Below are 15,739 nucleotides of genomic sequence, written 5' to 3' on the forward strand. Positions count from 1 at the left end.
TTAAATGAACATATCAAGTTTTGATTACGATTTAGAAGCTAGCATCTAGTACGCTGCCATTTGGACCATTGGAGATGCTACATGTTCCTCTGCTCCAGACTCCTTGCTTGTCTTAGCAGCTCTATCAGCAGCATGCTGCTCACACACCATATCAAACACTCGTCGCTGGTAGTCTAGAAGATATTAGTTACCATATTTGGGCAAGTCAAAAAGTGAATCACTCACAAGACACGCCGTTCTCCTTTTCGGGGTTAAGAATTCCTTCATGATAAACCCCCTTGGCCAGGTTATCCTGAGCCTTCTCGCAGAGCTCAAAATCTTCCATAGCAACCTGGCGCACAAACTTAAAATACTCTTCAAACTTATCCCCCTCGGCAAGATGATAATAGTCAAATTCCATCCGGGTGACGTGCGGATCGGCGGTCGGACAAACCCTGAACGAAGACATTCCACCACCGTAGACGTTCAGCGTGCAATTTGGGAAGAAGTACAGGAACAGGCCGTCATCTGGCTTCTTTGGGTCTGCAATGTGCTGGGAGAAGTTGTGCTTGTTATGCACACTATAGAAAGTTGGCGGGTAGTAAATCGAGAAAGACGGATGGGTGTACTGGCAGTGCAGGCACTCTTGATATCCGTCCACCCTACACAAGATTAATCATAATGCCGTCGGGAAACTCGAAATGGTAGCTAACATTGTTTTCCAGTTGAAGCGACCCTCGTAGCTGATGCTGCGACGATGCGGCAATTTGGTAAAATCGACTTTACCAAGGAGTTCTTCAAGCTCTGGGAAGAACTCATGGAAACTGGGTGCGTCCTCGGATATAGTTGAAAACAACAGTCCGGTTGGAGTGACATGGCTACGGACTTCCTCACCCTGTATTATCATGTTAGCACGATGAAATCGTCAATATCACATTTTGTTTGGATGCTGCATACCGTCTTCACGAGGACCACCTTCAGCTCCTCGGGAGTCGGATTCAAACTATCACCGGAAGTGCGAACAGCAGAGATAGACTGCTGCGCGACTTCATACGGAACATGTTCGCCCACTTTCTGGAATCTCGTAACGGGGCCGAGCAAGTACCAGGACTATATCGTGTTTAGCTTTGACAGAGGAATGCGACACACCGCACATTCATACTTTGAGAAAGACTGCCCGCCGCTCCAACTGGTAGAGAGAGTCACTGCAGTACCAAGAAGCCGGCAAAGTACGAGTGAGCTCAGACATGGTGTAGTAGTTAGTTGTCGTCAGATACCAAACAGATACAGTTGGGGGGTTTGAATCGCGATGGAACAAGACAGTCACCTTTATATCGCCAGACTGGATCTCTTTGTCTTTACTCAACGAACATGTATCTACTGGTGGCACTGTGTTGTTTGCGAAACCTAGTATGACCTGGGGGTTGCGGTATATCGTTTCCCGAAAGAGTTAAAGAATCCCGTAGTTGATGTCACGCACACCTGACTCGGTGCCCTGAGCAGCTGACAAAAAGATGCGCTTTTGTGGAGACCTACCTGTCAGGAATTATTTGGCTAAAAGATCTCCCTAGATAACGGAAATAGGATCGTATTTTGAGATAGATCTGCACAGGAAGTGTATGAAGTTACATAGATTTTGGAGATATTCCAAGAACCATGCGCCGGGTTGCGAACCACTGATAGCCTAATATCTTTTCAGTTCTCGTGCTATGATCAATATGTTCTCTCTCGTGCGGCTTAATCCGTCTCCAGCTATAATTACATTAATGTCCCCTCCCTGAGCACCTAAAAGATGACCTTTTCAAACGCCTCTTGTAGCCCCTTAGACCCTAACCACACCTCCAGTGCTTGCATATCACCCCGATTGGCTCGCTGCCCACCTCGTTCCCCTAGCGAGTTTGTAATCTCCTCCATCCCAGAAAACACTCTTTGTGTTCCCTCAGTCTCGCGAAATCTCTCACTGACTTTCTTCTGGTGACTGGGAATATCACCCCATGAATGTGTTTTGATAAAGCTCATGTATGAATCAATATCAGAGGATGCACCCTCAAGACATAACACGCCCGGCTTGCCGGCCAGCACAAAGCCCGTGAGAGAATATCCTGGCGCAAGGTTGACCATATCGTCTCTCTTCTTGCGAGTGGACAAGGATGGGAAATAAAACCAGACTCGCACGACCGGACCCCCAGAACCCCTATCTTCTGAAGACACAGCTTGACTCTGCTTGATTTCAAGAAAGCGGCTGGCTTCTGTCTGGAAGTATTCGAATGCCTCTAGAGCGTCCCCTTCAGGTATTGAACTGGCCACTTCCGCTACCTCAGCTTTAGACATCCATTCTGGCTGTCGAAGCGAATATCCCAACGGTGGAGGTTGGTCAATTGTCTCCGGGTCCTCGCATTGTAGTGGGATGGAGACGTTGACTTGAATAGTTCTATCTCCATCTGCTATTGGTAGACAGACAAGCAGATATATACTTGAAGGAATATTGGAGGGCTTGGATGCCCGGTCCTCGCACCAGTCTCGCAGTTTCTCGACGCACTGCGTTGTGGATTCAGGGATTTCCAGCTCGCCTGGAGCGGGGAACATGGCCGTTAGGAGGTCAATAGTGGCTAATTGAGACTCCATAATGTCTGCTGGAAGAATGCATGATTCTTTAGAGGCCATTCTGAGAACTTAGAGGCAGAGGTTGCTAATATCGGACTCGCATGAAATGCCCGAGGATTGCGGGGGCGTCGATAATGGTCAGTTCAAGGGTGCGCAACCATCAAAGACAAAATGGGACCCAATGAATGATTGAGTCAATTCCAGATTGAACCAATAATGATATGTTGACTTCCTCTTGATGTTCCAAAACTCGATTCTTTTTATGTGCTCTCGCGCAGACCAAATTTGTGCTTATGTAACCACAGATTTGCCCTGGGGCCCAGTTGGCTGTACGAAAGATGAGAGCAGGCAGATATCGATATTTGAATCAAGAATTATCGATATCAGTGGGATAGAGAATAAAGGGTAGCTGTAGAATGCAGAAGTTGGTTGTGTTTTACTATGCTTTAGTTCTACGTCTGCTATATATTTTATACACTTAGCGTACCTACCTAGTTTATAGTCGCAACCCCTACTAAATGTGAACAATATTGATTCAACGTATTCGTTGCACCTGAGCATAGAAGCGCTCTATATATTCTGAATAATTATATAGCTTGATCAAGTTGAGAATGAATTTGGCTGCCTGGAGGCCGAGTGGCGACCGTAAGAAGAAATCAAAAGAGATAAATGGAACAGAAACTCAGTAACAAGTAAAAGAATAAGCAAAAAGATCTAAAAGAATATAAATGCAATCAAATGCCATACAAAGAAGAAGTATATTCTAAACAGCCAAACATTTCATAGAGGGCAGCTATCTTATCGGCATTACGTCGTTCTTCCAAGCTCACCTCACCTGGGCTCAACTCCTCTCTTCTCTTCAACATCATGGGCCCCAAATACACTCCTCCTCCTACACCGTCACCACCTGCTTCCTGTTACGCTATGAGTGACGACGACGAGGATGAGTACAATACCATCGCCCAGGCCTCCTCGAGGAGAGGGGTCAAGTTGCTCTTCTCCAAAAGCAAAGTAAGACCTCCCCATCTTCAGCTGCGCTCCCAACTGACCAGTGTATAGGTCTACGTTCATCCCACTTCGTCCGCCAAAGACAATATTGCTGGCTTCATCGCCCTCATTCAACAAAAGCCAACCCCCGCATCACATGCCTCACAATCCAAGCACCCCGATGCGCCCTCCTACCTTCTCGCATGGGTCCCAGAATCCTCCCTTGGGGAGGCCTACGATACATATGTGAAAGTAGACCTCTCTGACGACTCGTCACCACCGCGCCAGAAGTACCTCGTTCCGCCGCTTCCGACCACCACCACCTACAAAGACCCCATCGGGCTGTATGCATTTGCAATCCCGCTATCAGAGATATACTCGCTTCTCGTACGACCGCCGAGTCTAGGATGGTGGTTCGGAAGTTTGGTGATCAATACCCGGGCAGGCGACGGCTTTCCGGCACTCTTCTTCCATGACGACGAGTGCGAGTCGACCATCTTGCAGAAGAAGAAAAGGGTACGAGAGAACTTTGACCCCTTCGACAATGAAGGGAGCTTATTCTGGGGTGGTGATGAGGTTCTGCGCTGGCTCCGGAGATATGTGGAGGTGGAGCGCTCATCGGTGGACCGCAACGTCTACCTCGTCAACCCGTCGGACGAGGATCAGCTGTCGTTTGGACGGTCGGCCACTCACGGCGATGCGTCTCTGCCAGGAAAGGCACAACCAGAAGCTGCAGCAGCAGGGCCCAGCCAAGCCGGTCCGCCCGATGCAAGCATGGACCCCTTCATGAAGACCCTCAAGGAGACTCGGTGGAAGGTGTTGGAGCAGCTGAGCAAGATCACGACATTCACCCGCCGAACTGCCAATGATATTGCGGAGAATCCTCGGATTCCACCTCAGATGCGCCGTCTCATGAAGAACCCCGAAATCCAGACGTTGCAAGATGAGTTTGACAGTGCCAGAGTCTATCTGGCCCGCTGGGCGATGAGTGTAGCCGATCAGAGCGAGAAAGACCGCAACCAGCGTATATGGACTGCACAGGATATGCTGGAGATGGAGAATAGCTCAGTTGGAGACTTTGAGATTCTCGAGTTAGAGACGGGGAATCTCGCCCTTCAAGAGCGACGCAGAGTCCTCAAGTTAGAAGAATGGGAGGGCTTCTTCGACTCAACATCGGGAAGACTTCAAGTGACAGTGGAAGAAGTCAAGGAACGGATCTTCCACGGTGGGTTGGATCCAAATGATGGCGTTAGAAAAGAGGCCTGGCTCTTCCTTCTCGAGGTATATCCGTGGGACAGCAGCCGGGAAGAGAGACAAGCTTTGATGAATTCGAAGCGCGATGAGTATATCAGACTCAAAGCAGGCTGGTGGGAGCGGATGGTCGAAGGCAACTCGACAGTCGAGCAGTTCGATCACTGGAAAGAGCAACGGAATCGGATAGGTAAGGCTCTTTTCAATGGAGATGTGCCAGTCACTAATACATGATATAGAGAAGGATGTTCACCGAACCGATCGGACCATTCCTCTGTTCTCGGGTGAGGACATCCCTCACCCCGATCCCGATTCTCCTTTTGCCGAGACCGGCACCAACGTGCATCTAGAGCAAATGAAGGATATGCTCTTGACGTACAACGAATTCAATCCAGATCTCGGCTATGTGCAGGGAATGAGTGATCTATTGGCGCCAATCTACGCCGTGATGCAAGATGATGCTGTCGCCTTCTGGGCCTTCGTGGGATTCATGGATCGAATGGTAAGCTATCCGCTGGTCGATATTGTCTCATTATTGACATTTCCAGGAACACAACTTCCTCCGAGACCAGTCCGGAATGCGTGGCCAGTTATTGGCTCTGGATAACCTCGTCCAACTCATGGACCCGCAGCTTTACCTGCATCTGCAGTCGGCCGACAGTACCAACTTCTTTTTCTTCTTCCGTATGCTCTTGGTCTGGTACAAACGAGAGTTTGATTGGTCCGACGTGCTCCGCCTATGGGAGACATTATGGACGGACTACTTCTCCAGCAGCTTCCATCTCTTCATTGCGTTGGCAATACTCGAGAAGCACCGTGACGTGATCATGGATCATCTCAAGCACTTTGACGAGGTTCTCAAATATAGTATGTTGACACTTGACAACATTGATGTTGCATTGCTAACCGTCCCAGTCAACGAACTCTCAAACACAATGGAACTGGTCCCTCTTCTCACCCGCGCGGAATCTCTTTTCCACCGCTTCGAACGCTCCGTCCAAGCCATCGATAAAAAGGACAACTTCCCCGCTGCCCCGACCGCCCACCAGCGCCGGCCCGGAGATCAGAGTTCGGGGGATAAAGGTAAATCACCGGGACCTGCTGGATCCAGCAGCGGAGTTAGCGCTGGCCCCTCGAGTCTTCAAAAGGCAATGAACACCGATAAGCCAAAGGTGATCTCCCCGGAACTCCGACAGCTACTACGTAAAGATATCCCGTGGAAAAGGAATGCACCATGATCAGTGCCAGCAGATTGACTTTTGCTCTCACTTCCAATTGCTGGCTGGTTCTACCTATGATTTATGATATGTATCCTTCATGTTACTTTCACGATTTGGTTGCGGAATAGGGTCATCGGATTAAGGCGTTCATCCACTTTTTACATGAATCTGCAGCGTTGGCTATTAGCCTCAAATACGATCATTACTGGAGTATCTCAAAATATTAGTAGATTGAAAATCTATAGATGTCGACTATCCCCGAGACATCAATACATTCGAAGCCTCATGCAAGTGGAGTCGGACCCTGAATGAGCTCAGCTCAGGCCGCAGCCGATCGGAGTTAACGATGCTCTGTTTGGCGCAGAATCACCGAACGTTAACTCCATCTCGGAGCCGAGTGGACTCGGCTTTCTCTGTGGGGAAAGCCATTGAACCTTTATAAGAAGCAAGTGCACATCTCCAATGCATCATGTTCAGCCTCAGAGCACTAACTTATCTAAAGTCCCAACTTCTTTATTCTCAACAGCAAACGCCAAAATGAGGAAGCCATTCAGCCCTAAGCCAACCAAGTTCGCCCTAGTAAGTTCACCACTACCATCACCAAACAACAAAAAGAACAAACAAAGAACAAACAAAGAACACATCTAACCCCTAACCAGGACGGCCGCGAAACCGATCTCCTCCACTACATCTACAAACAAGACCTGCAAACCCTAACCAACAACCCACGCGCCCTCCTATCCCAAATAGACACCTACAGCACAACCACCAACCCACTAATGAACATCGGCCCAACAAAAGGCGCCTTCATCGAAAGCCTCATAAAAACCCACAGACCACGCCTAATGATCGAACTAGGCGGGTACATCGGCTACTCAGCGATCTTATTCGGCGCCGCAATGCGCAACCACGGGGGCAAGTATATAAGTCTAGAAATGAACCCGGAGATGGCAGCCGTGGCGAACCAACTTATTTCCCTGGCTGGTTTGGGGGATACGGTTTCTGTGATTGTTGGTACGGCGGCCGAGTCTTTGCGAGGACTTGTGGCCCGGGGCGGACTTGGGCGTGGGGGAGTGATTCCGATGGTGTTTTTGGATCATTGGCAGGATGTTTATTTGCCTGATTTGAAGTTGTTGGAGGGGCTTGGTGCTGTGGATATTGGGTCTGTTGTTATTGCTGATAATGTTATTTTCCCTGGTGCGCCGGAGTATTTGGAGTGGGTTCAGGCTAGTTGTGATGTTAAGAAGGGGTTGAAGGGGGTGGGAGAGGTGGGAGATGCTGGGTTGGTTTATGAGACTGAGGTGACGGAGTTTGAGACTCAGTTTGGGAAGGATGGGGTTGCTGTTACGAAGGTTGTTGGGAAGGAGGATGCCTAGATGAAGAACTAGGTAGCTGGAGCTGGGTTGGAGTAAATGCAATATCATCCTATCAAGATCACTATGGGTATTGTAGTGCTAACTCCGTCCATGTAAAAGAAACACAAACACAAACACCAATTTAGAACTTCGCCACGCTGATGCAAATAATATCAAAACCGAAATCGAACAAAAAGGTGGCATCTATCGTATGTTGCCAGTGGGACTATCAGACCCATGAAATGTGAAGAAATACTGGCCCATGACAGGGCAGCCAAGAATGAAAACAAGAAATACCAAATGGTACAAGGTCAAAGGCAGTTCAGGGACAAAATTATGACCTGCGACTACCAAGCCCTCTCAACACGACGCGTCGACTCGTGCCAATAGATCCGATCTCGTCGATACTGCGGACTTTAGGTAGGGAGTACCTAATCCCAGCATCTCCAATCTCAGATCGGTTGTCATCGTGCTCTATCAGACCAAGTCCGATCGGTGGTGGGTTGTGCGAGCTGGAGCGACGAGTCTTTTGAAGAACATCTTCGACCCACGCTTCACCCTCCGGGCTCATGGATTCATATCGTGCACGCGGCCTTGGGCCAGCCAAGCCCAGCGGAGTGGCACGGGATTCCTGGAGTATGGAAGGGATAACATTGTTGGCAGGGGAATGCGATTCTGCGATTGAATAGCCTGAAGAGACTGAGAGTCGTCTGCCGCCTGAGGCGGGGAGAGGGGGGACGGGAGGTGGAGGCGAAGTGAAAGAATGCAGATGGCCGGTGGTGACTGCACGAGTACCGGCGACATCGGATGCATTGGAGCTTCGTCGCGTCTTGCGGACGGTAAGCGATGAAGGGGGTCTGGCACTGAGCACAGACTGAGGCCGGGAGGGGGTGGCCCGGCCGGAGGTGAGATATGATGAAGTGCCCGGGGTGAGCATGGTACCCGGCGAGGAGTAAGATGGAGAGGAGCGAGTTCGGATGCCTTGCACTTCGACACGAGGAGTCTCAGACACCTTGCGACGGCCGTGGTGGATAACGTATTCGCGAAGGTATTCACCCAAGTCAGCCCATCCGCCACCGACGCGAACCATGACTCGCTGGCCGGCTTCGCCAACGGTGCGAACGAACAGTTTGGTCGGCGCCGATTGGCCTCCGTGATGGAGGTGATAGAGCTTGACACAGCTATCTTCTGTCTTGAAGGCATGGGAACGTCTTCGGGCAGCAGGCATCAACATCAGAGAGGGGGCAGGAGTAGTGCTACGAGTTGGAGGACCAGTAGGTGATTCTGACCGGTATCGCATTCTTCGATCCGCAGAAGATGATGATGAAGACGTGTCTGCTTCGTGGTTAGAGTCGACCAATTGAATACGACCAGGCAACGTATTGAGAATGGAGCTGATCCGTTCGTCCATTTGGTCTCGGGGCTGTCTCATATGCTTTGTCGGCGAGGAGGCGCGGGATCCGAAATCAGTGAGCTCCGATTCATGCTCCTCTACATAAGACAGCTCTTGTCTCTTCATGCCCAGGCTTTCAAGACTCGGATGAGCAGTCAATCGCTGTCGCAATCGGAGAGACTTGGGCTGAGTCAGAGGTTCGATGACTCGGTGAGCAGAGTTCCTCGTGAATGCATTTCGGTTGTGTTCGGCAGCCTTCAGCTTTTCATTTTGGGTGCGCAAATCAGATGCAGACTTGCCCCGAGAAAGTTGGGGACGACGCGTCGGGATACGTGGTCCCTGCGAAGACACAACAGAATCCTGGTCTGTGTTCTTGCTCCGAGACTAAGATAATGGATCAGTCATCAGCAGATAGATACGGGGAAATTGTATCCAACTGTACTCACCTTGACAAGTTTAGGCAAGCCAACAGATGTGGTAGAGGCTTTGATGGGCTGCCTCGAAGAAACATCTGCTGACTCGCCTCCTAGGCCCATCTCCAATCGCTCGTTGATAAAGCGCTCAAGAGGCAGACTGACAGTGCGATTCTGCTGGAAGGAGACCCGGAGATCAGGCTTGAGATTCTCCAAGCGACGCAGACGATCCTCTCTCAAGGTATGGTCACCATGTGAAGGGGGAGGGTGTGCCGATTCGGGATGAGATGGGGCGCTAATGGGTGTTTCGTTTGAGGAAGCAGTCCGCAACCCCGGAGCGTCAGGGCTGGAGATGAGGGAAGAGTGGTCCGAGAGCAAGGAACGCACAGATCCAGTAGAGGTCCGGCGACGGTGGGTGATCTTCGGTGACAGCTCGGGCTCCTTGTCAAGGCTCAACCTTCCTGATCGATTTTTGGAGAGCTTGATAGGACTTTGTAGCGGTTTCCGAACTGTGCGTGGGGTGTCTGCTGTCTTCGCTGGATTGGGGATCTGGGATTTCAATCCTGCAGAATTGGGGCGAGAAGCAGAGTCTACAGCCACAGTGGTTTGGGAAGAGTTCTTGACAGAAGACCTGACACGAGGCATGCGTATATACGATGGACCCGAGGGCAGGTCGGGGGAGAATATTCCAGCTGTCTGAACGTCACGCTCGTGTGGAACGTCCTCGGGTGTTTGAGAGTCTTGTGCAATAGATCGATTGACGAGATGAGACTTGGGACTGGTTTCGGTGACGGACCGGGGAACATGCACTTGCTCTGCCTCGATACCACTTGCAATCTCAGATCGCAGACCGTTGCCACTAGTAGAAACATTCGCATCTTCAACAGGTGAAACATCGGTAGAGACAGTGACTGCTGGGAGCTGGGTCTTGGCTTCAGCTGTAGAAGATCGAGCGAATGGGTCTTCAAATACATCCTTGTGTTCAGTCAATGCACTTGCCATGGTCAAAGTCCGAGGAGGCGACCAAGATCCATCGGTCTGGGGAATGGAAGGAGGGATGTTCTCTTTGTTTTCCGAAACAGATCCTTTTGCACGAGGTGTCAAGCCTGCCGAGAGTTGTCCATTGAGTGACAAAATACTCAATGGGAATTCCGCCTGTGTTGGGGTTGTGAGATCCTCGGCCACAGCCACAGGGGCCGGGACCTCTTGTTTATCTTGTGCTGGGGATGTCGCCGCAGATGCTGAGGTCTTTGCTTCGGGTGATTGTTCATGGATAGAAGCCGGAGGAGATGGCTTGTCCACAGGAACCGTTGTATGTTCCACAGATGGTTGTGTAAGGTTGAGAGTTTTATGGAATGGACCTTCGAGGCCACATTGACCCTGAAACTTGATTAAGACAGGTTTCTCTTCATTACTCGCTGGCTCCGAGAGAGCTCCAACGGAAACTGGATCCCGCTGTGTTTCCTCCAATGGCTTCTCGGGCTCAGACTGGGAGAGTGTCGGTGTCTCAACCTTCAATTCCTGCTTAGTACGCAACCACTGGTTGTGAACCTTGTACTTTTCAGCCTCGACCACCCAAGCAGCGAAGTCCGACTCAATACGTTCTAGATCATCAATCCAATGTTCAGGCAAGGAATCCGGGCGACCCTCCAAAGCATCGAGAACGCGATCCATCCGCCGTCCAACAGCAACAACCGCGGACTCCAATCTGACATGATCAGTAACCAAGGACGCGTCGGAGTATCGACTCGGATCAGCTGAAGACTGCGGGGACCGCAATGAGTCAAGGGAGGAATCAAGGGCGGACCGGGTAATGCTCAGCTCCCTGAGCAAACCAGGAATCTGGCGTAGAACAAGCAGACGGACATCCCAGGTACTAAGCAGAGCATTGAGTCGAGAAAGCAAAGGAAGAGCACGGAGGATGGTCGCAGTGATAACAGCCGTAAAGTCACTGAGCTGCACATAACTGAGCGGCGGGGGCGCAGACACGCAACTCGTGGCAGACGAGGGCCGAGACCTGGAAGGAATGTGGGCATTCAAAACGTGTTCCTTCAATTCCTCCACGTTGAGATCGTCCATTCCATCGCGGATCTCCTCGATTCTCCTTTCATATCGTTCCACCCCGCTGGCTGGCAAGCTTCCATAGTAATCATCGTCCGGGTTACTAGGAGGCACGATGGAAGGGGAGTCGCTAGGCTGAGTAGATGCCTCTGGAGGAATAAAGCCCTTTCCAAGCTTCGTGTCCTGCTGGTTCGGCCATTCCCACGACTGCACCTCCTTGTGCCACAGGTCCAAATTCTGAGCTGCTACAGCTGCGCGTATACCCAGGGCGCGCTCCGCAGGCGAAACCTGGGAGATACTCTGGGAGAGGATGTCATGGGCGCCTTTCTCGTTGAAGGGTACAGCATCGGTAGAGGTGAGGGCGTGGAGAGTTGATTCGGGGGAGAGGTTGCTGAGGAGAGGGTCGAGTTTCTGGTAAAGAGGAGCAGGTCTTTCAGGCGAGGTTGACCGAGAGTTATTGCGGGAGTGGACGGGGGAGAGGCGGATGAGTGGGCGATTGGGGTTTATTCGACTGGCTGCCATTCCGAATGTTCAGCCTAGGTCTTGGGCGCAATAAGCATCGACGGGCTGGAGGATGGCATAGAAGTGACGCGGTCTGAGTGAGAGACAGGATTGTCGAACCCGCATGCTGAGACGCGCGTTGCACGGTGAAGGAGCAAGCTGTGAGCTTGAGTGGCAGGTGGGAGCTCTGCAGCCAAGAAAAGCAGAGGCGGGAGTAGTAGGGAAAACAGAAGGCAGAGAAGAAGATCAAAAAAGGCGCAGACACAGAAATATAGAGAAAAGACAGTGAATATCCCTTTCGGAGGATTAAGTGAAGCTGAAATTATTTTGGAGATACCTGGAGATCAGGGGGTGGAGCACGTCCCGACGATCCCGTTCGCGCTTCACTTCGACACGATATCCCATGTTTACTTCCTTCCTTTCTCTTTCTGGACCTACGTTGTAATTATTTCTTGCAGGCAAAGTTGCTCTGGCAACTTCCTGGCAACTTCCTTGCAACTTCCAACTTCCTAGAAACCGATATATCACATCTCGCCGATTTGATAGCCGAAAGCAAGGGATATAGAAAAAGATCTTCTATAAAATACAAATAGAAAACTTCAATAGTAAATTAATAGCAATTATATAACAAATAGTCAATATATTTGATACTGTATAAATCATCTAGGAGCCAAATCGATCACAATGCGGTCATCGTGGCGTTGTCGGAACAAAACAAGGAGCGAAAGTAGATCGTTTCTTCAGAGCCCAAAGAATCACTGCAGGCAATCGGCATCTGCTTTCCAAGCCCATCATGCAAGGGTTCCGCTACCAGCCAGAGATACTGCAGGGTGTGCCCGAGCAGCTCACCCAACCTCTGAAGCAATATGAGGATTGGTTCACAGTGGATGGCGACAAATTGAAGGAGATCACCGCACATTTTGTCGATGAGCTAGCGAAGGGTCTTTCCATCGAGGGCGGATCTATTGTCAGTACCATGTGGACTGGAACGGTGGGAATACTTCTGTATGCTGACTTGCATGTTGACGGGCATAACCAATGAACGTCACTTGGGTCAACAGACTGCCCAACGGGCACGAGAAAGGACACATTCTGACTGTCGACATGGGAGGAACAAATGTAAGAGTATGTGAAGTGTATCTCGGGGTCGGGGAACGACAGTTTGAACAGATCCAGCGGAAATACAAGCTTCCGGATGAAGCCAAGACCTGCACAAAGGAAACGTTGTGGGACTTCATTGCCGAGAAATTGGCATCGTTTCTCGAGGATCATCATGCCAGCAGCGGGCCATCAAAGCCACTTCCAATGGCGTTTACCTTTTCATTCCCGGTGGACCAAAGGTCTATCCGGAGTGGCATTCTGCAGCGCTGGACCAAGAACTTCAACGTGCGTGGAGTGGAGGCCAATGATGTAGTGCCGCAGCTAGAGGCTGCATTAAAAAGAAAGGTAAGTTCTGGTCCGCCATCAAAGAGTGGCACCTGATTTGAACAGAACGTTCCATTGAAAGTTCTTGCCCTGATCAACGACACAACGGGTACACTCGTTGCATCACATTATCGGGATCCGCAGGTAAAGATCGGCAGCATCTTCAGCACGGGCTGCAACGCAGCATACATGGAAGAATGCCGCTTCATCCCCAAACTCCGTGACTCAGGTCTGCCGGAAGACGCAAGTGTAATCATCAACACCGAGTATGGCGCATTTGACAACGAGCGCCAAGTGCTCCCATTGACAACATTTGACCACCAATTAGACAAGCACTCCGTTCGACCTGGTACACAGATCTATGAGAAGATGGTCGCGGGGCTGTACATAGGAGAGATGTTGCGCCTGATCCTGCTAACCTTGCACGAAGAAGGTAGACTGTTCAAAGGCCAAGATATGACGCGCCTCCGAACCGAGAACGCACTGGAAGCCTCCTTTCTGTCCATCGCCGAAATGGACATCGCCGAGGAGCTGATCGATCTGAAAAAGGAATTTCATGTGAACCTCAAGTTGCAACCGACGCTGGGAGAGTTGAAGAGTTGTCGTTATCTTATCGGGCTCGTCGCGACGCGCGTCTCTACGCCTGCGGCATCGCGGCCATCTGCAAGAAGAAGAATACCCGCCAGTGCCACGTGGGGGTGGATGGCTCAGTGTTCAATAAATATAGCATGTTCAAGGGTCGGGCTTCGCAGGCTCTTCGTGAGATCCTGGATTGGCCGCCGGGTGAGGTGGACTTGGTCACGTTCAACGCGGCGGAAGACGGGTCGGGCGTGGGAGCAGCTCTGGTTGCGAGTTTCACACTTGGTGAGCATGAACTGGGGGGTTGTGATTTGCCGAAAGAATAGAAAGAATAGAATAGAATCAGCTACTACGAAGTCAAGAATATTGGAGAGTGTAGAGAGAAGAAGTAAAGTGTTGCTGTAGAGAGAAGTGATAGCGATAAGAACTTCTTCCTCCGTCAACAACTGACACAATGCGGTTTCGAGCCCAATTGAGAGACACCAGAGTATTCTCGAGTAAGTCCAAGTCACTCACAGACATCACAATAGCTGACAACATCAGAACTCACCGCTTCCTTGTCCTCGTTAGGCAAGGTATGCTGGATGCGCCTGGAATATGAGGTGATCCGCTTCACCATCATCCCCGACCAAGGCACGCAAGTGTGGGCAACAATCCCAGTTGTACGATATCTTCCTAGCCAATTGAATACAGACATTAATTGTCCAGGGAACAATATTCGACGACTCAACATACGAGCTGGAATCCAACTCCGACGCAATCAACCTAGAAATCAACGTCAGCGTACTCAACCGCGCCTTACGCTCAGCATGGGGCGCATCAACCTCCCAACTGCGCCTAACAAAGAAAGACAAAACTCCAATCTTAGCACTAACTGTCCTCTCTTCCGAATGGACAGAAGGAAACATGGCCTTAACCGCAACCGATGAAGCCGAAGGTGACCCAGATCGACCACTCCAGACCCCAAGCGAAACGATAGGCGAAAGAGGACCACGAGAACGACAAACATACATAACCCAAGAAATCCCTATCAAGATCCTCCACGAAGTCGCAGTTGAAGGTCTCCACGAGCCACACTGCCCAGACCCAGAAGTCCACATTATCCTGCCAAACCTATCCCACCTAAAAAGCATCTCAGACCGCTTCACCAAATTGGCCTCATCAGATTCCAAGAGCCACCAACCCGGCGTGATGGCAGCAGACGCACCGGGGATGCATACAACCTCGTTCGGCGGCGAAAACGACAAAACCAGCGCGACGACATTATCAACGAACAACGCACCAAAACTAGAATTATCAGCTAATATGCACGGCTCGCTTCGGCTAGCCATAGCCACGGATGAGATCCGTATTGCGAGTGTCTGGTCTGATCTTGTTAACCCTCCGCTGGCGGCTGGGCAGATGACGCAGGAGGAGATCTCTCAGCTTCCCAGTGAGCGGAATCGGATGCGGGATGCTGAGGGGGATGAGGAGGGGTGGGCTAAGGTGCGGATTGATGGGAGAGATTGGAGTCGGGTGCTTAGTATTGGGCGACTTAGTCCGAAGGTTGTTGCTTGTGAGTTTATAAAATTGGAGTGAGACATGGCTCGGCAGTACTGACTCGAGGCTGTGGACAGGTTTTATCAATGAGATGGCTTTGGTGCTCTATGTCTATTTGCCAGGCAGCTGGAATGGGGAGGAATCTTGTTTAACGGTGAGTTTGGTCCCACGCTTGACGACTGAGGTTTCTAACGGGATGCATATAGTATTATATCAACTCTTTTACGACGTGATCTGCGTTGGTCTTCAAGTCAATAGAATCTTGATCTATATATCTAAAGCACCTTTGGTACGCTCTTTGACCGCATTCTATGAGTGAATCTGCGATTGGCTAGGCTGGTACTGGAGAACGTAATCGCAAATTAACGTCACGTCAAAGCAAACAAGTTTTCTTCCAGGCAAAGCTAATTAAGAATAATATATACAACGCGC

At 50.4% G+C, this 15,739-nt stretch overlaps 5 protein-coding genes across 5 annotated transcripts; 2 read left to right on the forward strand and 3 right to left on the reverse strand.

Annotated features, from left to right (window-relative positions):
* Positions 1 to 45: 45 nt before the first annotated feature.
* On the reverse strand, positions 46 to 1,228 carry PENARI_c014G06166 (aromatic ring-hydroxylating oxygenase subunit alpha; the record flags this gene model as incomplete). The annotated part of the gene is made up of 5 exons (XM_022633523.1): positions 46 to 173; positions 226 to 641; positions 693 to 874; positions 937 to 1,089; positions 1,142 to 1,228. 5 exons carry the CDS (start codon positions 1,226 to 1,228, stop codon positions 46 to 48), a joined length of 966 nt encoding a protein of 321 aa, XP_022486691.1.
* Positions 1,229 to 1,764: 536 nt separating this feature from the next.
* On the reverse strand, positions 1,765 to 2,643 carry PENARI_c014G08546 (DUF1115 domain protein; the record flags this gene model as incomplete). The annotated part of the gene is made up of 1 exon (XM_022633576.1): positions 1,765 to 2,643. One exon carries the CDS (start codon positions 2,641 to 2,643, stop codon positions 1,765 to 1,767), a length of 879 nt encoding a protein of 292 aa, XP_022486668.1.
* Positions 2,644 to 3,450: 807 nt separating this feature from the next.
* On the forward strand, positions 3,451 to 7,417 carry PENARI_c014G01393 (GTPase-activating protein GYP7; the record flags this gene model as incomplete). The annotated part of the gene is made up of 7 exons (XM_022633415.1): positions 3,451 to 3,594; positions 3,643 to 5,011; positions 5,061 to 5,323; positions 5,370 to 5,688; positions 5,737 to 5,904; positions 6,544 to 6,620; positions 6,701 to 7,417. 7 exons carry the CDS (start codon positions 3,451 to 3,453, stop codon positions 7,415 to 7,417), a joined length of 3,057 nt encoding a protein of 1,018 aa, XP_022486717.1.
* Positions 7,418 to 7,730: 313 nt separating this feature from the next.
* On the reverse strand, positions 7,731 to 11,785 carry PENARI_c014G04402 (GAS2 domain protein; the record flags this gene model as incomplete). Its single annotated transcript, XM_022633481.1, has 2 exons — positions 7,731 to 9,173; positions 9,236 to 11,785. 2 exons carry the CDS (start codon positions 11,783 to 11,785, stop codon positions 7,731 to 7,733), a joined length of 3,993 nt encoding a protein of 1,330 aa, XP_022486561.1.
* Positions 11,786 to 12,557: 772 nt separating this feature from the next.
* PENARI_c014G06409 (uncharacterized protein) lies at positions 12,558 to 15,540 on the forward strand (the record flags this gene model as incomplete). Its single annotated transcript, XM_022633528.1, has 9 exons — positions 12,558 to 12,769; positions 12,826 to 12,883; positions 12,935 to 13,210; positions 13,256 to 13,881; positions 13,917 to 14,053; positions 14,312 to 14,430; positions 14,477 to 15,323; positions 15,385 to 15,461; positions 15,514 to 15,540. 9 exons carry the CDS (start codon positions 12,558 to 12,560, stop codon positions 15,538 to 15,540), a joined length of 2,379 nt encoding a protein of 792 aa, XP_022486708.1.
* Between the last annotated feature and the right edge of the window lie 199 nt (positions 15,541 to 15,739).

The sequence above is a fragment of the Penicillium arizonense genome (genome assembly GCF_001773325.1).
Source record: "Penicillium arizonense strain CBS 141311 chromosome Unknown PENARI_contig014, whole genome shotgun sequence".
NCBI lineage: Eukaryota > Fungi > Ascomycota > Eurotiomycetes > Eurotiales > Aspergillaceae > Penicillium > Penicillium arizonense.